The 21,506-nt window shown below is 47.4% G+C and overlaps 1 protein-coding gene across 2 annotated transcripts in view; it reads right to left on the minus strand.

The window, feature by feature from the left end:
• Abtb2 (ankyrin repeat and BTB domain containing 2) overlaps positions 1 to 21,506 on the minus strand; it is a 179,447-nt gene that overhangs the window by 17,641 nt on the left and 140,300 nt on the right. For both annotated transcript variants that reach the window (XM_008852359.3, XM_029555696.1), the window contains exons 4-5: positions 3,542 to 3,694; positions 2,478 to 2,643 (exon numbers count right to left, since the gene is read on the minus strand). In XM_008852359.3, the coding sequence (XP_008850581.1) occupies positions 2,478 to 2,643; positions 3,542 to 3,694 (319 nt within the window). The remainder of the gene's footprint in view (positions 1 to 2,477; positions 2,644 to 3,541; positions 3,695 to 21,506) is intronic.

Below are 21,506 nucleotides of genomic sequence, written 5' to 3' on the forward strand. Positions count from 1 at the left end.
GAGTAAGCCTAAAACTTCGAGTTAGAGCTAATTAAGTAATAGTAACACCAGCATTACTGTGTTATATTGCACATACCACCCATCCCAGGCTGTGTATTCAGTGTTAAGTGATCTTTATGTAATATCTCACTTAATCACCATGCTACTCCTATTATATATTATATAGATGAGGCACAGAGACAAGGGTTGGGGAGTTAACTGTTCAGGGTCATAAGAGTAACAAGAAGTGGAACTGGGATTGGAAGCCAGGGCTACATAATTTGTTGAAGGCTGTGCTTAGGAATGTCTTTGTGGAGATAAAGTTAAACATGTCTTGTGCTACCAAGCAGTCCAGAGCTTTATTGCAAGCTGTGTCCACACCCTCACTCTGTCTATGTGGGCAGTTAGCTGGGTTGCCTCCCTGACTGGGAGTCTGGTGGCAAAGAGAGTGGTTGAAAGAGTATTCCACAGATGGATCCCAGCAAGCATTTGTCTGGTGCTCTGTGGTATTATTTATTAGGTTATTTGTGTGTAGACAAGATCTTCTTAACTCATAAATCCTTGTCTAGTCCCCAGAGATAAGGAAATGGCTTGAAATTAATCATGGGGTGAGAGAGAACTGTTTACTTATGCTTCCGTCTATAAATACCAAAGTTCAAGGATTGACAGTGTTGAGCAGCTATATAAAAGCCAGTGGCACTATGTTAGAAATTTGGCTTTGTTACACACACCCCGGGTACAGACTTAACTTTCTCTACACATCTGTATACAATTCAGAGCACAAACTAGGCCAAGAGCCAGAGAGAGGACGTTACTTTTTTGTACTGTTTCTCTCCCTCTCAGGCACAGAGTGAGGGTAAAGAACAGATTTCAGGGATCATATCAACACAGTGCAACAATAGTAATAATCGTATTGACAAAAAGAACCATGGTGAACATTTACTGAGCATTTACAAGGTGTCAGATGGGAAAGTCTCCCAATTGCCCTACAAAGCAGGCACTGTCACCTCACCTCAGAAGTGAGGAAAATGAGGTTACTCTGGAAGTAACTTGTCAGATTCAACTATGATGTGGTGGACTAAATCCTTCAGTCATCTGAAGATCAAGTGCCTGGGCTTCAACATTATGCTCCCTGAGGAGGCCAGCACCGAGGAAGGTTTCCATAGGCCTGGTACCAACACCAGCCTGCCACCTCCCGACTCTGCTACCAACACCCCTTCTGTCCTGGGGGCTCCGCTGTACTAGCCCTACCACTCTTCTGTATACCCTTGCTTGCAATTGCATCACCCTCTTTTTTAGGCCTGTATTCCTGACTCCTCCCCTCAGGCTCAGTTTCAATCCCTCCAGCAGGAGGCTGCCCTGCCCCATGGAGCTCACTTGGCTTATACTTTTTCTGGTGCTCCATCACTCCCTAAATCACACTGTCATCTCGTCTGACTCCACTGCTTGACCCTCTGTAGTCATCTAACTATCCCTAGGCTTCTGTGGGGGCTTCCAAATCATACAGTACATTTACATGCACAGCAATGGCTCCCCAAACAGTGTCAAATAAACAAGCAGGACATTACACAGAGGTTGAGAGCTGGTCAGACTGCTTGGAGTCTTTGGACTCTGCCTGGGTTTCTTAGTCATTGTGTGACTTTGGGTTTCTCAGTTTCCTCATTTATAAATTAGAAATAACCTCCAGTATTTCCTAGTCTTTCCCCTGCTTATTTTACCCCTCGGCCCTTCTCATCAGCACTCTATGTTTGATATGTTTGTCATTCCCTCTCCCTTTTGTTTCTTCTTTTCGTGCTGGAGATTGAACCCAGGGTCTTGCAAATGTCAGGCAAAACTCCGCCACTGAGCTTTTTTTTGTCTTTTTGAGACAAGTTCTCCCTGTGACCCCAGCTGGCCTGGAACTCACTATGAAGACCAGGTTGGCCTTGAACTCACAGATCTGTCTGCCTCTGCTTCCTGAGTGCTGGGATTAAAGGCGTGTGCCACCATGCCCGGCAAGTCTTTAGATTTTTTGAGACAGGATTCACGCTGTAGCCTAGGCTGGCCTTGAACTCATGATCCTCCTACCATAGCTTCCTGAGTGCTGGGATTACAGGTGTGCCACCATGCCTGGCTTATGTGCTTATTTCTTGCTCTCTCCTCACCAGAATGTTACCTCATGAGGGCAAGGGTTTCTTTGGGGCCGGTGCCTGGCAGGCACACACACGTGCCAGTGGTTATACCCTATAGCTTGCTAACAAGCTGTTTCCCCTGGACTTTTCCTCAGCCCTGCTCTGTTTAGGACAGTTGCCAGCTCTCTAGCCAGGGGAGCAGAATCCACCCTAACAACATTATCCAAGGGGGACAATGGGGGCTATCCAAGTTGACATTCATCTGGAGCATGAAACAGAGCTAACCATCCCAGGTTCATGATGGAGGGAACTATGCCTCCTACTCCAGCAGTTGTCAGTTTGAAGCCTGGTCCCTAAGTCTGGCATAGTAGAGTTGACAGAAATTACCTGGTCATTCATAGTGTTTACCCCGTCTGGGCCCAGGGCTTCGATGGCCTGGCTGATGAGGTCTGTCCTCCCACAGTTGAGCATGCGGAAGCCCAGGTCTTGGTTGAATCTTTCAGTAGCAGCTTGGGCATCCAGCCTCCGGAAGGAACTGAAGCAGCACTCAGGTCTATCCAGGAAAGACCAGGAGTCAGATGAATGTGACTGTGACATGAGGCTCAATCGAGCCTAGCCAGCATGTGGAATAGGATGGCTGGGTGGGGAAGGACTGGGAATTATGCTCAGGTCAGCTGTGACTGGCCTCACTATGTTGTGTGTCCTAGAGAGCACAAAGGTGTGCTTTCCTATACATGGGTTAAGACAGTACGCTGAGCTGAGAGCCGTCACCTGTCAGGGAGCAAACTCCCGATCCTAACAACCCATCCCTGAGGAGGAGGGATCTCATCAATGGTTTGTGCCTTAGCACTCAGCCACTGTATAGCATTTGCATGGAGCAGGCTGCCTTCAGCCCACAAAGCAGTCATTGTGACCAAGGTCTGGCTTTTTTTGCCTATGTCTCTTCAGGTTTCCTGGCAAGGCCCCAAAATACCAAAGGCAAGGTAGAGAGAGGCATAGAATCCCATAAGCAATCAACACAACCTATCAAGGACCATCACAGAAGAAACTTGTGTCTACACAGGGCTCATAACAGACATGCAAAAGCTCCTACCTGGGTCCTTGGTTGGGTCAAGGTATGTAGAGTTCATGTCTAGCGCATGGTTTGATCATGCAGGCAGAGGAAGCATAACTAGAGTTTGGGCACAGTTAAAAAGAACCTCCCCAATCAGGACCCCAGAGCTGTGCTGTGCAAGTGTGTAGCAGACCAGTGTTTGGAGAGGACACATCCTGAAAGAAGCCAAGGCCTAAAATGGATCTGCTCCCACACTCGACCTTGGCATTCGTGAAGGACCCTTAGTGCAGCTCAGTGCACTGCAGACCTGCTCTTTGACCCCCACCCAGCCTTCTAGGAAAATCTGGGAGCAGAGAGGCTCTGTGGGTAGTGGGACATGCATGCGGGGGCTCCATACTTGAGCTGGCGGGGCTCGCAGTCCAGGCCGGGTAGCAGCAGTCGGGCTGCCTGCCGGATGTCACCGCTGTCCACAGTGAGGCTGCGGCGATGCTCTGCATAGGTGATGGCCACACGCATCCACTCCATCAGTGGTGGCAGCAGCATGAAGGGCCTGTGAAGCAGCAGGGGTGTGGGGGGGTGATGTCAGGTCTGGGTGCAGTACTTCCTGAACACAGAAATGGGCCCCTCAGCATATGGTCTCAGAAAGCAGCCACAAAGGCTGGCCATTCTATAACCTCCTGGTTTCCCTTTACCATCAGGAGGAGACCTGGTCTTTGTGTTCACAGAGACCCTAGTTTTTTCTCTCATTCCATGGCAACTGTGTAATAGGTCCGGAGGAATTCCTATTATGGTGTTAGTAGGGTCCTCCAATGGCCCATGAAAGAAAGAGTCCCCAACATGTATAATTGGGACACCTGCCCATTCCAAAAATTCACCCGAGTGTTGAGTCTTCCAATCTGCAGAAGGGAGGGGGATCTTATGGGAGGTAGGACAGAGAAGGAAGAGTTCAATCAATCCAGGCCAGAAGCCCAGCTTTATACCAGTAGCTATAACCCCATCATTCTGCTAGGACACCCCATGCCCATCCACCTGCAGCCTGGGGTAGCCCCCATTTGCAAGGTTGGTATGCGGTAAATGAGGCAATGTGTGTCACCCTGTAGGGTGCCCATTGCTTCCTGGGTGGGAGTCCAGGCTGAGGTGGGCCGTACAGCTTCCCATACTGGGCCAGGGTTGCCCCAGCCTGGTGCTCACAGAGGAACATCAGTCTTGAGTCCTATGGGAAGAACAGTTTCTGGGGAGCCTGTATGACACCAAGAAACCCATGGCTGTGGTATAGGATGGTCAGAAGCTAACGGGCCACCAGTGAGGCCTGTGAATTGTAAACTACAGGGGGAATCTTTCAAAGGCACTCTACATGTCCCAGAAGGTATCCTTCGGTTAAACTGTTACAGTGCCCTTTGGTACTGGAGTGTTCCGCGAAGTTCCATGGGGCTTTTCCCAGTGACTAGCACCTCTAGACTCAGTTAAGGGAGTGAGATCCATTTACTGCTGAAGTTTTCCTCTTGTCCTCTGCCAGTTCTCCAGTTCTCCCTCCATAGCCCATAGCCATTTGCTAGGGCACTTAATGGTCTAATACATTTCATGGCCCCAACAGCCAGTCTTAGGCTTCAGGACTCAAAGGATACCAGCTTGCCGAACTTAGAATGTATGATCCTCTTCTCCTCTAGGCTACAAGGAGGATGTGGCCCTAGAATCCCCTCCTTCCTGCTTACTTTCTGATAACAGCCCTAAGGCCAGCTCCACTGCTGTCCATGTTTCCAGCCCTTCCCAATGTCTCATCTCTCTATTGTATTTTATTTTATTGTATTTTATTGTTTTGTCTTCTTGAGGCAGGGTCTTCCTGTAGCCCCAGCTGGGCTGAAACTCGCTATGTAGACCAGCCTGGACTTGAACTCACAAAGCTCCACCTGCCTCTGCCTCGACTAAAGGTTTGCCACCACACCCAGCTCTCTATTTTTTTTTTTTTTTGGTCTTTTTGAGACTTGGTCTCCCTGTAGCTCCAGCTGTCCTGGAACTCACTATGTACACCAGGCTGGCCTTGAACTCACAGAGATCTGCCTGCCTCTGCCTCCTGAGTGCTGGGATTAAAGGCATGCGCCACCATGCCCGGCTTCTCTACTGTATTTTTAAGTAACTGATTGATTGCTTAAAATTTGAGAACACTGTAGCCTAGGCTGGCCTGAAATTTGTGGCAGTTCTCTTACCTCAGCCTCCCTAGTACTGGGATTGTAGGCATGAACTGTTGTACCTGGCTTTTTCTTTTAGACAAGCCAGGTCGTAGGTACCAGTCCTCATTCACACTCTACTTCCACGGATACCCTGGGTTCTGATATCATGCCTATGCCATTACTCTCTGTTCCCTTGCACATGCCCCTAAGTTCTCCAATCAGGAGAAAGGCCCATGAGGAGACTGTCCTCAGTTACTATGTACACCAGTGGCAAATGCATGCTGGAGCCTGCCCTCATCACAGTTTTGGACATTCAAGAAGTTAGAAAGGCTATAAAACTTTCTTTTAGGGCAAAGAATTTTATTAAAACCCAAACCAACCCCAAACCAGACTAGTCAGATGTGACCCTGAAGTTAGTTCCTTGGGCAAGTTATTCTTACGTTCTAGTTCCATCCCTATAGAAACTTTATCTGGGTTTGGGTCACTTAACTGATTTACTGAGTATAAGGTTGTCACAGGCTTGTCATGCCTGTTTCTGGTCTTCTGAGCAGCCACAGCCTTAGCTGACTGTCTCCAGAATGCAGCAGACCAGCAGTGCTCAGGGGTCCCAAGCCACTCGCTCACTCCCATCCCCTCACAGAAATGGTCAGCTCTTACCTCTGTCTGGTTAGATTCTCATTATCCTTCAAGGTTCAATGCCAATGTCACCTCTTTCCAGAGACCTGTTAATACTCTAACACTCCCAGGACTCTGCTGGCCCAGAATGTGTCCCATTGTTCTGGCTGGCCTACTCCTCTATGGTCAGGAACAATACCTTTTCATCTCTGTTTTTCAAAATATGCCCAGCCAGCCTGGGGCCTGACATGACAGGTCTTTAATAAATGTTTGTTGACTGATATAACTATGGATTAGCATCTGTAACTTAGTATAACACATGCAAGCTTTCAGTTATGGACCAAGTCATATTTCTGCTCAGAAAAGAATGATGTCTAAGGTGAGTGTGATACCACACACCTGCAGTCCCAACACTTGAGGGGAGAGCACTTGAGGGGAGGAGGCAGGAAGATCAAGAGTTTAAGGTCATCCTTGGTTACAAAGTGAGTTTGAGACCAGCCTGGGCTATAGGAAATGTCTCAAAAGAAAAAAAAAAAGTATGTCTCACTTTCAAGGGCATGGTGTTGATTCATGAATAGGAAGTAGAACTTTATGGGGGAACTTGTATAATCTAGAAAGGAAAAAAAAACCCAGTCATGATTTCTCCCTGTTTGCAAGATCTCCCCTGATTTATACCATTTGAAATTCCCCAAATATCTGTGAGTTTTCCAATTCTTACATAACAAGGCTTGAAGCCAAGCACAGAGACACACTTCCATGTGTCAGAATGTGTAACCCATAGAGAAGGTTTTACTGAAATCATTAGCACTGGAGACTGATATATAAACAAAGACAGTTCATGGATCTTGAAGCCATTCTTCTCTAAGGTGGCTCAAAACACGACAAAGAGCCAAGTATGGCACTAAACCTCTTTTTGTGTGACAGGTCTCTCTACGTAGCCCAGGGTGGCTTCAAATTTGAGACCCTCCTGCCTCAGCTTCCTAAGTTCTAGGATTATAGGTATACATCATTATGCCTGGCTCCGCTAATAAAACCTCTAAGTGGGCATTTCCCAGTTCCTTGAAGGGCGGAGATCCAAGGGGAGTTCAGGAAATCACAAGTCCTAACCAGGTGGCATCCTTCACTCACTCCCCTACTTCATGCCTGCTAGAGCTCATTAGATGAGAGAATGCAGTAAGCATGGACTCGGCATGTGTACATGAGGAATGGCTCATCCAGCCTCCACTGTATCATCTTGATTAGAGACTGGAAGGTTGGAAACTACACTTCCCAGGCTTCTTTACATTGGGGTTCTAGATGCAAATTGAGTTTCACCACTAAGATCCTGCTTCATGAGATCCACGAGGCAGAGGCCATCTTCATGTCTCTCTTGCTTTTGTTAGCCAGCCAGGTAATGAAAGCATAGCCCTTTGTTTCCTCTTCTATAGACCAGTCTAGTGTCTTTTTATATTTTGCTTTTTATCGTTGGCCCTAATGGACGACCTGTGTTGTCTGTGGAGTTGTTTCTGGAAGCCTGGTCTAGACTCTGCTTCCTGAGTCCTTTCTGTGCTTTGATTAGTATCTAATTCCCTGTATTCAGTCCCTTTATGTTTAAAATATCTACAGTGGTTTGTTTCCAGAAATGAACACTGATTAATACTCTAGAAATCTCTTTCAGCTCTGGGTGGTGGTAAGTGCCCTGTCTCCACACAAAGCTGAGCCTATCCCCAAACCAACCCCTTCAGGCCAAGGATGGCTTTCCCAAACCCTTGGCCTGTTGTCCCCCCACAGGTAAAATGACAAGCAATCCATGGGCTTTCTCAGTTAAAGCTGATCTTGGGCTGGGAGTTCCAGGCTACTGCTTCCTTTCTGGTAATTTATCCTGCCCACTGTGCATGCTGAGAAGAAGAGGCCCAGACTACAGGATATTCTGGAAAACCCCTATGAAAACACCCATCTGCAGGGGCCACAGCTGTGTTATAACTCCAGAGTGGAAGGACCTGAAGGAGTAGAGCCAAGGGTAACTGAGGCATGTGTCTTCCTCAAGGCTGTTTCCTCCTTGTTGATTCTCAAGGCTGAATTTGGCCACAAGCCTTTCTGTGTTGGAACATGCATGGTTGTGGGGCCAGGACCAAGAGCCCAGGTCCAGGCTGAGGAAAGAAAGCCCTGCTGATCAGTCCAGGTCAGGGCCAAGGAGAGCCCTGCTGAGCAGCCCTTCTGCCTGCTGAGCAGCCCTCCATTGGCTCTGATACCTCAGAGTGGCCATTCTCTGATATTTTCTAGTCTCAAGACCCTTTTATATTTGTAAAAATTGTTGAAGACCTCAAATAACTCGTATTTGCCTTATTCTATGATATTGAATATCAAACAGTAAAACCAAGAAAATGCTAAAACATATGAATACACAAACATTCCATGAACTATCATAGTGACAATGTCATGTCACACAGTGTGGACATCAGTGAGAGAAATGAAACTGAAAAGCAAAAAATGTGCTCTTCTGAAAACAGACTTGACTCCTGGCAAGAGCCTTTGGGGCCCCAGGAGTTCCATGGTCAACACTCTTGAGGACTTTTGCATTAGAAGACCTTAGCATATACCTAAGGCAACATTGGTATGGGCTGGCAGGCAGCAGCAGGCATGGGGCTGGAACTCTGTCTCTGGTGGTTCATGGTCCTGTGAAACCTGGAGTGGCATAGGGCTTGCATGTATACTTCTGACCCAGGGACCTGAGGACTGTCCTGGGCAGTATCCTCACTGAGAGAAAGTTCTAGCTCTTTGTGGATAGAAAGTAGATAGGGAACCTTTTTGGAGGTGGATAGGGAAACTTTGGAAGCCACTGATCTCTTTGGGCCTGTTTTTCTATTAAGAAGGGGTTACGCTAATGATTTGTATATTTTTTTTCCAGGGTGAGAACTCCTCTTCTATTGCACAGATTCTTCATGGCAATAGTTATTATACCTACAGCCTAGAGACCTAATAGGTGGACTCTGGAGGGAGACTATCTGGTTGGGGTCAGGTGTGCTCCCAATGATTAAAACTTCTCGATTCTGTGAAGTAACTTCACCTCTCCTAGCCTCAGTTTCCCAAGGAGCAAAATGGGTCTAAATCATAGGACTACCTATCAACACAGCTGGAAGTATATATGCAAAGTGCATAGGAAAGCATTTGGAATGTGATCTGTTCTCCATAAACATTAACTATTATTAGTTTTAGTATCTGTTGATAGAGAAAGCACATAATAGCAAAACCCCTAGAAATCTGGCCTTATTAAATGCTTCAGTTCCAGCCTTTAAAAAAAATTTTGTTTTTAAACTTGAAAAAATTTTATCATTTTTATTTTATGTGTACACATTTATTGCCTGCATGTAGGTAAGTACATCCATGTCGTGCAATGCCCGCAGAGGTCAGAAGAGGCTGTTGGATCCCCTGGAGTTATGGACAGTTGTTAGCTGCCATGTGGGTGCTGGGATTTGAACCCCGGTCTTCTGCAAGAACAACCAGTGTTCTTAACCGCTGAGCCATCTCTCCAGCCCCAGAAAAAAAAAGAGGTCAGAAGAGGCTGTTGGATCCCCTGGAGTTATGGACAGTTGTTAGCTGCCATGTGGGTGCTGGGATTCGAACCCCGGTCTTCTGCAAGAACAACCAGTGTTCTTAACCGCTGAGCCATCTCTCCAGCCCCAGTTCCAGCCTTCTTACAGGCCAGTTAATTCTTCGCCTTCTTCCTGTCAGTATGCATAAACATGTAAGCCTGCCAGTGGGCTGCCCACTACTTATTCCAGCCCAGTTCATAAAACAGAGAAAACAAATGCAACAACTATGTCGAGAGTGAGCTGCAAACTTCTGGCAGTACACAGACTCTTGGCCTTGTTGATGAAGAAATTCACACCAGGAAAGGGTGACTTTGAGGGACCTACAGTCCCTGACACACCTTGAGTGCAATTTGTGGCTGACCTATATAGCACTATGGACACTGTTCACATAGTCTTCTGGTTGCAGTGATGAACAAAGCAACCTAATAGAGTCATTGACTCTTTGGAAGTGTTTGTCTTTGGGTGCTAATGAATTAGGTTCAGGTCATCCTTGGCAGCATACTGGATTTGAGAGTAGCTTGAGCTATATGGAATACTGTCTCAAAAATAAACAAGCAAGGCCAGCAAGATGGCTCAGCATGTAACAGTACTTGCCAGCAAGCATGACAGCCTGAGTTCAATCCTGGACCCACATTGTGGAAGGAGAGAACTGACTCCCAAAAGTTGTCTCCTGACTTCTATACACATGTTATGGCATGCCCCCCAAAATAAATTAAGAAATATAATAAAAATATTAAAATAACACAAAACTACTGGGCTGAGAGTGTCGCTCAGAAGTAGAAGTGCTTACCTAGCATATGCTGAGGCCCTGAGTTCAACCCCCAGCATTATAAAACAAAAAAGCAAGCCAACAAGTTACTATGTGGGGAGAGCTGATGAAACACATCAGTGAATTCGGGTCCTTCTACATGACCCTGGCCAATTCCTCTCACTGCTAGGGGAGGAACTAGAATCCAGAGAGGTTACAGGCTCGCCAAGGTCACACAGCCAGTGCATCAGCAACAGGACACAAAGTCACTGTCAATGCTTGGTTCCCTTTATCTCTCCATCATGCTAGAATGTGCCCACACTGATTGCGCCCATCCAGTGGTCTCATAGGGCTCCCTTGACAGGCCCCAGATAACAAAAGCTATTAACTTAAAAAAAAAAAAAAATGAAGGAGAACAAACTTCTTAAGGCCTTGGTTTTAAGAAGTTTCTGTAGTCTGGAAAAAACAAACAACTCTGCCTCATTCCACAAGTGTATGATTTATTAGAATCATAGTCCTATAAGTAGCGTCTTGACATGAAACAGGAAATGCTTCTGATTTCTAGCTTAAAGCAGGCTCTGTTCTTTCTTGAGGTGGGCAGGGGCCTTGGGCAAGAGTTAGACTGGCAGATGGGCACTGGCCTGTACCAGGTGTAACCCAAGCCCTGGGCAGAAGAAAGCTGTGTACCTCTGACTTTCTGTATCCCCTGGGTAACAACTGGGTACAAGGACAGGATGTGCCTATTTACCAGGAAGGCAATGAGACCAGGCCTGAATTTGTTCTTGGGATGGCTGAATTTCACTTGCCCTTGGCTGTGGGAATGGTGGCTTCTGGGCTGGGAGGGTAGGGGTAGGGACATCAGCTTTGGGCTTGCTCCTTAGGGAGATTTCCCTAACATTTCTAAGCAATGCCAACCCAGCCTGAGAGTACCCTGGAGCTTAGGAAAGGTGGGCCCAGAGAACCAGGGGGCTGAAGGGTGGGGACTGTCAGGGTATCTTCTGCCCTTAACCTCATTTCTCCATTGACTTTGCCTCACCTTTGGCAGGAGACAGAGCTGAGCTCTGGGGTTGGATGGGCTGATTCCCCCCTGAATTCCCCCTTCCCACAGGTCTTTCTGTGAAGCACATTGCCCCCTGACCCCCAAATCCTACTATCTAGGCCAAGTAGCCAGAACTGTTGAAAAGATGACTGAGTTCTCCCACCAAGTCATGGCTCTACAAACAGCCTTCTTTTGGAAGGTTAAGGTCAGCTCTGGAGTGCCTGAGTAAAACTCTCTTCCTGGCTTCCCCAAGATTTCCACAGAGCCACTGCGGCCCCAAACCAAGCCAAAACATCCATGTAGAATAAAACCAACATTGTCCCACTGAAGTCAGATTCTACCCCAGCACAAAGGAAGCAATTCTAGTCCGGCTCACATCTTGGACTAATTATTTTCCTAGAACTGCTTGGTAAACCAGGATGGTTTGGCTCAGCTTGGAGTCAGAGTTGGATAAGTTTTTCTCTGGGCCCTGAGGCCTGTCGTGTGTGCCCCCAACCCCTTCCCCCAGCCAGGCAGCCTCAGAACATGTGGCTGATCTTAACAGAATTTCTGCCTGGGGTCAGGTGAATTCAGTTTGAGGTAGAACACTGACTTTCTGGAGGGGAAAATAAATTAGAGTTTCTTATTAAAACTCATCTGGTACAGATTAGAGGCATGAGATAAAGCTTGCCCAGATAGCTATGCATGTGAGAATTTCTAGGTTTCTTGTTGTTGTTGCTGTTGGTACTGAGGATCGCACATGCTAAGCACATGTTCTGAGCTACATCCAAGGCCTCTAGAGCATCTTTTTTTTTTTTTTTTTTTAAAGAGATCTTGCTATGTTGTCCTAGTTGACCTGGAACTCATTTTGTAGATCAGATCCTCCTGCCTCTGTCTCCCAAGTGCTGGGATTACAGGCATGTACCACTGTGTCCAGCTACTTTATTTTTTCTTGAGATGTTGTTGCCCAGGCTAGCCTTGGACCTCTGGGCTCAACTGATTCTCATGCATCAGGCTCCCAAGTAAATAAGACTAGGGTGGACTGCCTTGTCAGGCTGAACAGGAACATGGATATCAATTTCAAACATGGCCAAGTCATATCAGATATGATCCCCATCTGACCTCTTGCCAGTGGTTGCCCTTGGGTCTCAATGGAGTCTAACAGTCAGCAGTGGAATGTGAGGTTAACTATGTGACAAAGGGGACCTCAAGATGAGCAGAAAACCACTAATGACTTACAGAACAGGTACTAAGCTGCCAACACCATTTTAAGTTCCTCCTACCTATTGACTAATTTAATCCTTAGTATGAGCTCCTCACACGCAGGTAAACTGAGTACCCTATGTTATTCACCTAGCAGTGTGACCCCATCCAAACTCCTGTAGAGTACACTCTACTGCCACTCAGATTAATGGCAACTGATGGGCACTGGGGACCTTATATAGATGGTCCTGACTTATAGTGGTTTGATTAATGGCTTTTATTTTTATTTCATTTTTAATTTAATAATTTATTTAGTATGTGTGCACTCACATGTGTCATGGTACATGTATGGAGGTAACAGGGTAACTTGCAGGAGTTGGGTCACTGCTTCACTATATGGATCTTGGGGACTGAACTCAGGTCATCAGACTTGATGGCAAATGCCTCTACTCTCTGTGCCATCTTTCTGGCCCTGTTTTTTGTTTTAAGACAGGGTAATCCTTGTCAAATAAACCATGTAATCTAAGCTAACTTGGAGTACACTATGTGGCCCAGGCTGGCCTTGAACATGAAATATTCCTGACTCTACCTACTGCTGGGGTTATAGGTGTATGCCATCATGCCTATAAATCAGATGTGATTTACAAATGGTTTACGATTTTCAACTAAAAGTTGAAAATATCAACTTACGACATTTCAAATTATCCTAAGTTGATATTTTCAACTGATGATTATTGTAGCCCATCTCACACTGAGGAACATCTCTAATATGTCACCCAAACTGGGCCTTTAAAATTTTTCCTTACTTTTATTTTATGTGGATGAGTGTTTTGCCTGCATCTATGTAAGTGCACCACATGTGTGCAATGCCCCTGGAGTCCAGAAGAGGGTATCAGATCCCCTGGAACTGGGATTAGAGATGATTGTTAGCTACCATGTAGGTGCTGGGAATTGAACACAGTCCTCTGTAAGAGCAGCCAGTGCTCTTAACTGCCAAGTCATCTCTCCACTTCTTCAAACTGGACCATTTTTTAGAGGGAAGAGGAGTCCTGTTACCAACATGAGGATGACAGGTATAAAGTTGAACTGCATCCTCATAGTGATAGGGCACTTGGCTAGAAACATTTGTCCACAGAGGTCCTTCTGCCTGGCCCACACTGTGTGCTCCAAGCACGGGGAGGTCGTCTCACCCACCAGTTCTGCAGGTCTCCAGCCTCCGCTTTAGCACCATGCCCTACAACACACAGTACTTATGCAGTTTGTAATTCTTGTATTTGTGTGGTGTTTCAGCATAGAAGTTCCATTAGGGTCCCATCTACTGAGTTCATAACTAAGACAAAGTATGTTTCTTACTCTGAAAGCCAGAGTCCTTGGGCCACATCTTCAGGGTCCACTTACTCCTAAGCTGTTTCTGAAGGTGCCAGAACACTCTAGTGAGGGAGGATTGCCTTGTCTTTTGCTCCCGGGGGCTTGGGGTGACTTGAATATTGGCACATGCTTCTCTTCAGATAAGAAAATAATTCCTAAAGAGATGACTATTTCATGAGAACTTCCTAACCAGGAAGGATTTCCTGGAGCCTGACAGACTGAGGCTAAATTGTTCTAGGAAGGTACCTGGGGCAGAACTATTGCCAGGAGCGAGACGAGGCAGAAGTGGTGATGTGGTAGTGCTGACATGCACATAGCCTTTCACCATGGTGGAAGGTGCTCAGCCATCTGTCCTTGGCAACTAGGTTGACTCCTGGTGGCATCTTATATGGGTGAGAGGAGTTCTTGGTGCCAGTAGAGACTGCATGCACGCAGGCTGCCACCTCACCTGTCCCTGTTCAGCAGGGAGGGCCTTGAGCCCTGTGAAATCAAGGGCATCAGACCCATTTCTCAGGCTAGAGTTTCCCAGTATGGCTTCCTGCAGAGTGGTGACTGGTCCAGCAAGCCAGAGTATCATCACCACTTCCCACACACTGGGATGGAGCAATGTGACAGCAGGTTTCTTTCAACTCCACTGGGGTGTGGCTCTCTTGGTCAACAGGCCACACCTCCCCCCACAGGGCCCACTGCTGCCATATGCCAGAGACCTACCTACTTTCTCTTTCCACACTTGGCATGTAGTAGCTGACCAAGGACCACAGCTCTTCCACTACTGAGAAGCCAGACAGGCAAGGGCCTCTAGTCTGTATAAGCATTCTTTCTTCCTGGGATCACTTGCCACCACTCATCCACCAAAGCAGCATGGGCAGGACCCCAGGGCTCGGTTGTCTTGCTTCACTTATTCCATGGACTGGGCAGTGGAGCAAGGTGGGGTCTTTGGTTTAGGCCCTTGAAGTGGGTAGTTCTAGTCAAATTCAGCAGAGTGAGGTCACACAGCACCTGTTTTGCCCTACTCACTATAGTCTGAGGCAGAAAGGGGACCCACTCAGTGTCACACGAATAGTTTCTAGGAACCTCTGGGAGATGGAACATGCAACATTTGAGGCAGTCAGAGCTGTACATGTGTAGGGAGTAACTGATAGGTAACTAGTGGCTCTGGGCACAGGGGTGGGGCCTTGCAGATGGTGGCATATATTCCAATCCAGCCAGAGAAAGAAGAAAAGAGACAGGCTCATAAGGATGGTCCTGATTCTATTTTTTGCACCCACAGTCCACTGCAGCTTCAGAGAACACTTTGGCATGGGCTTCTGAGCAGCACACCACATTGCTAGGATTTGGGGACCAACTCTGTGCCAAGCAAGCCTGAGGCTATTTGCCCCAGGGAGGGAGATTACCAGTCTATGTTTTACCAATGTGGAAGCCAAGGCTTGTGATTTGGGTCATACAGCAGCCACTGTAACTGGACTGGCCCTGAGAAAATGAAGCAAAAGCAGCATGCTAGGGTCTTCCACGACACTGAGCCGCCACGCTGGGCACACCGTAAGCCTGCTGGCTGGCAGAGTAGCAGGAAGTGTACAGGCTCACCCTGTGGGTCATGTTGCCACTCTGCCCAGACTCCAGCTTTTACACCGACAGTCTCAACAGGTCTACAATTTGGCCTGGAACTAGAAGCCTGACCCCAAAGCCTCAAGGGGTATACCCCAAGCTCATGAAGGATTAAGAGCCCCCTTTAAACCTGCAGACAGTAAAGGGGGGGCAGGGCAGACCATAGCCAGCTGTGAGAGGTGGCTGGTTGTGTGGGAAGAAAGAAATCTAAGGAGCTGCCTGGCAAGCAAGTAAGGGCAGGCCAGAAACCAGCCTGGTCTGGCTCCAGATCAGCAAAAGCTGCCAGCCTGCTCCCATCCTCAGGGTCTGAACAATCTCCAGCTTGGCCTTAGAAGTGCCTTAAGAAAGCAAGATCAATTCCCTTTAGAGCTGGGATTTCCCCACACGGAGGCACTCTCAGAAACGGGGGCGATACTGTAGACAAAGGGGATTGTTACCGCCTATGTTAAAAAAAAAAAAACACTCCAAATGAATGAAGCCCTAGATCGGCAGTTCCCAGTCTTTCTTTTTGTGAAGACTGGTGGGTCCAACAATGGGACAGGAAGTCCTAAGCAACAGGCAGCTCGAGGGCACACTTGTCTGAGGCCTGGCCAGGATCCTGTCTTGTCTCCATGCTCCATTATCTGGCACTGCCACTTTCTTTGTCTGCTCCAAATCCCTGGCTCACTCCTTCTTGGATGTTGGCAGGTGCCCACACTCAGGCTGGCTACCCAGAGCCAGTAAACTCAAGTCTGATGGGAAGCAGTTGAGAGCTGGCAGCCCATGTCACAGTGGGTGGAGGAGGTGGTGGCAGGAAGGCCCAGCCCTTGCATCTTGCTCTCTCTTTTTCTTGGTAGGGCAAGGGGTTTACCACTGTAGCAGGGTGGAGTCACAGCTTTATCATAACTGGAATTCCCATCCTGAGATCAGCTCTGCCTCTTCCCAGCTGTGACCTTGCACTGGTTGGGGCCTCCTCAGGGCTTCAGTCTGCTTATTTGTAAAAGGGGACAAAAAGAGCTTTAGGCAAGGATTGGTTAGGAAATTGTAGGAAGTGCTTAACAGACTGTTGGGATTGATTTCAGTGCCTAGAGTCTAAGCAAATGCATTCCAAGGTTCTCTAGGAATGGTGCATACTGGCGGTCCATCAGAAACAGCCACTGACTGGCTAGCTCTCTGGGGTATAATAAAGAGGAGGGAGGGAAAGGATGGAGTAACATATTCTACTAAACTGAATTATTGCTTCTCACAGAATACCAACAAACAAATCAGGTCATATTACTTCCGGGCTACAGTGGCAGCAGTTCACACACAGGTACTGTGGCCAAACCAGCAAGTGGGAGGCCAGGAACATAATATACCATGAATGCTGGAGAGTGGCTGATAGTCTGCTCCATTGAAAGAAATCCAGGCTGTAGAGTTCTTAGAGTCTGGTAATTTGTGATAGATCTAAAACTTACTTAAGCTCTTTGGGACGTCTGGTCTACCCCATCCTCCCTTGTCATCTATCAGATTCCTGGGCTACTGTGGGGGGTGAATCACAGAGAATTAAAGGCCAGGAAAGAGTTATACAGACAGGGCAGAGAAAATACACAATTTGGATAGATATGGCTTTTAAGCTCACTAATATTTTGGGATTATCTATGCATTAAATATGATTTAGACATTTTAGTCCTTCCATAAGTCTATGACAATAGCATTTGCTCAGGCATTAGCACCTATCACATTTGGGAAGCTTATTTAACTGTGACAAATTCTTCATGTATTGCATCATCTGATCCACACAGAATCCTTTGGAAGTAGGTCAAGTCATTTCTACTTCAAGGAAGGGAAATGAGCTTGGGAAATTAAATGACTTGCTTGAAGTCACATAGTTGGTAAATGGCAAAGCAGAAGCCCCTTTGTCCAGACTCCAAAGGGCCCAATCATTATGCGCTATTGACTATTTTGTTAATGGAATACAATATTTAACTGTCTTCTGTTTCGGGGACTGTTCTGTGTGCCAAGGACACTTCAGGAACAGGCAGACCCATGGTGGTTACATTCTAGAGGAGTGAGAAGGGACCAGACAAGTAGATAAATACTTAAGTAAGGTCATTTCAAATAGAGAAAACAAGAGGGAGAAGTGACAGGGACTGGGAGGGATGGGAAGGACAGCTATGTAGACTATACAGCAGTCACTTTGGAGGTCACTGGAAATGCCAATTGGGGGAACATGGAAGCAATACTTAATTCAATCAATAGCTATTATTTCATTTACTTCCATTTTGGGTAAACAGATGGAAATTTAATGCACAAAAAAGCGGGGAGAGGCAGAGAGAAAAGAGCTTAACATTGCAAATCTTCTTGAAATGGTATTTAGGGGAATCACAAGTCAGTAGCACGAAGCCACCACTGCCATCATCTCTATTATTTGGTAAGAAAACACTTTCGCAAGCTGAGCAAAAGATTAACGAGCTGCTTCTTTAGACTGAACGCACTGAACGCCGATCGGTGGGCGCCTCTGATTTATGTAAAGTGCTTGACTAAGGGGGGGTATCCTCAGAGCATCTGGAACAGAACAAAGGAGGTGCTTGTCCTCACTGTGGGGCTCACTTGTATTGGGGGCACTTGTCTAGGGGCCTAGAGCTCCATTTTACAAGGAAGAAACAGTCTCACAGAGCCATAGGAAGAGGAGCTGGACTGGACCCTCAGAACACAGCACTTCTGAAAAATGTGTCTACCACTGGGAAACTGCAGACCGGTAGCCTGACATTGAAGAAACAGTCTCAACAGAGCCCTAGGAAGAGGGGCTAGGCTGAACCCTCAGAACGCAGCACTTCCAAGAACATGTCCTCCACTGGAAAGAAACCACCTGATACTGAAACATTTGATAAGCAGCAATTGGTAATGACTTGGGGAAAAAAAGTCTACCCAGTTTTGTAATTTAAAGTGTGGATCCATCTCTGTCATGACATATGCTCCTTGAAATATCAGAAGTCTTGTAACATCTGCTGCTCAAGCAAGGCCACCTATCTGAATGTTCTGTACTTGTGGCCCAAGCCTGTTCTGCCAGCATCTCTCAACAACTCTAGCCTTCTCAAAGACTCTCCTGGATGTGGTGATGAGATAGACCGATGCCAGAGAGTATTCTATATGCATCACACAAATGAATCCAACAGCAGCCTGAGGTTGGCACTACTGTTCCTCAGCAACACTGAGGCTCAGAGTCTAAGTGACAGGCATGAGGCCATCCAGTTCTGGGATTTGAAGCCAGGCAAACCCTGAGGCAGAGGGCCAACCTAATGACTGTCTTCTTACACTGTCTGATGGCTAAAGGTTCTGAAATGCAGTGAGGTTGAGATCAAAGTCATGCTTTTCAGCAACAGAGCTTTCCTCTTCAGATAGGGCTACACCAGCTGAATGAAAACTTATGACACCAGATGTTGCCAAGTTCCAGGCCAGGTCAGACACACCTTGCTTAGGCTCTGAGACATTGGCGGCCTAAACCTTCCAGAGGGTACCTCCTTCTACAAAGAGGTATTGTGCAGAGCTGGGGGAGGGAGGCAAGGGGCTTGAGCCAGGGACCAAGGCTTGAGAGAGTAGACTGATGTCCCCCATTGTCACTGTCCCCCCTCTTCTTGGTCTCACTTTTCCAGGGCTCTGATACACAGGACCAGTCACCCTATCCCATCTAGCCCTCTATACCTCTAGCCCTGTGTCTCCCTCCATTCTTGATGCTTGATGATGTTTGCTTCCAGCAATTTGCTGATAAGCTTAGCAGGCCTCCTGCTTCTCCTGCCTGTCTACATAGCCCTCCTCCTCATTCCTCAGGACAGTAACAGTCTAGGCTCCTACTCCAGCTGGCCAACCCTCTATTTCCAGGCACTACCATCAAGGACCATGTTGGGCCAGATGGTTGCCCATCCTCCTCTGGGCCTCAGGGGAGGGAGGTGCCTGACTCCCTTGGATCCCTGACAGGAGCTTCTTTCACTTTCTGAGCTTGATCGGGGTGATGACACACCCTGCAGGGCAGCAGCTGTGACTAATCCTGTGTTCTAGGCCTTGCCTTGTGTCTTGCTGGTGCTGTGACATGAAGCTGCCAGAGAGCAAGGCATCCTGGGAGGGCACAGGGATGGCCCCAATACAAAGCTCCCAAGGGTGTTGAGGGTGGGTCTAGGAGAGGAGAGAGAGGCAGGTGAAAGTAGAGGGCCCTGGAGGAGGCAGGCCAGAATGCTAGAGCCCACTTATGAGGTCTCAGAGCTTTGAGCCAGAGGGAAGAGGGCCTGGGGCTCCAAAACCTGGTTTGAACCTTCATCTAGCCACTCGCCAGGTAGGGCCCACTGCCTGGTACAATTCCATGAGTTACGGGCCGATGAGTTAAGGGCATAAAAGAAACAGAAGTTGCTGGAAATGCTCTTTAAAAGAAAGAGCATGCGATATCTCACTGTGTCCCCGCACGCCCCAGTGTAGAGTGGTAGCCCCCATGTCAGCAGGCTGTGTGGATAGAGCCCAGGCCTCTTCCCCAGAGCCTGTGCTTTGTTCCAGGATGCTGCCTGCTTCACAGCAGTAGAATCTCTTCTCATTCCTTTCCATGTCGCTCTGCCCTGCTTGCTACCCTATGTTCCTACTGTTTTTGTGACTCCCTCCCAAACCCAGAACAGACAGTTCTTGGGGAGGGGCCTCTTACAGTGATATACAAAAGCCCCACTAAACTGCAAAGGCAATGCAGGCTTAGCAGGGAACAACACAATGAGCTCCACACAAAAGGGGATGACAGTATGTTACCTCCCTTTATCTGCAGGGCTGTGGCCACACAAAGCCCCTCCCTGGAAGGAATCATAGGAGGAAGCAGGTCAGGAAGGAGAGTATTCCAAGTTCACAAAAGCAAAGCCCTGGCATCCTGGTACCCTAGCAAACTCCACTTATCACAGGAGGGCAAATTTTCCTCAGTACTTTGGTGGGGATGTCAGGATGGCAAAGCCTCGAGGAACTATGAGGCATTGACCAGCTCTCCACAGCCTCTAGGGCCCATTCTGTTCAAGCAAGTTTATGGCAAGGCAGGACCCACATCAGCCACCAGGAACCAGGCCACAGGGGGCAGTTGGGCTGCCTCTCACCCAGGTATCCTTAGAATATCTTCTTTTCAGTATCAAGATTTGAAAATTTTGGATTTCACTAACCCACCATGATGGTTCCAATTTCCAATGAATCTAATACTTATTTGAAATGATTCTTGGAAAAATACCTTTGTGACCAGTAGACTTGTGCCACAGAGTGTGGTTTCTAGATAATTAGTATCTAAACACATACACATGTGTATGTTACTATTTGAACTCTGTGGCTATGACCACATGCAGATAATGGACTCTTGCCATAGAGAAGCCTGATGTTGCTTATTAGAGGATTGGGGAACAGGAGTGGGAGTGGAGGCTGGATACCCTTAGGTACAAAGCCAGAGGCTGCTATCACAAAGCCATCCAGGCCATGTCATAGCCTAAGGGCCAAGCAGTCTAGCCCAGGGCAACAAGCTCAACTCCTTGTCTGCTTCTCCCAGCCAGCTTTGCTGAGGCCTGATCTGGGCCTCACACCCCTGGAAGACTTTACCCAACAGCAAGTCTCCTCCCCTTCTCCTTCCAATGTGTTTGCCTAGCCCTTGCTCCTTCCCAGCCAACTTTTGCAAACACAACATTTTCTCTACAAAGCAGAAACAGCTGGGGCACAGAGCCCTCGATCCGGCTCTGCCTCCCACTGCCTGGGACTGACTTTAAGAATGCCTTGGGTTCCAGCTGCAGCCTTGTTTTGGGTCAGGCCCAGGTGGGCCGCCTCAGCTTTCCAGAGAAATAAAATGATGCTGACATCATAATGATACCAGTAATGGTGACAATAATGATAGCACTTAGTTCTATCATTACTCCTGTGTGTGTGCCAGGACACTATTGTTTTATGTTTCTCCCAGTGGCAGGCTATATGGTACAGTAGTTATAAGAACAGCCTCTGTGGGCCTGGCTAGTTACTGAGTCTCTCTGTGCCTTTATGTATTCTTGTATAAAATGAGCACCTCTTTCCTGGTAGCATGTGAAAGACATGAACACACACCTAAAAGTGCT

The sequence above is a fragment of the Nannospalax galili genome, unplaced genomic scaffold (genome assembly GCF_000622305.1).
Source record: "Nannospalax galili isolate Female #2095 unplaced genomic scaffold, S.galili_v1.0 scaffold126, whole genome shotgun sequence".
Classification (NCBI taxonomy): Eukaryota; Metazoa; Chordata; class Mammalia; order Rodentia; family Spalacidae; genus Nannospalax; species Nannospalax galili.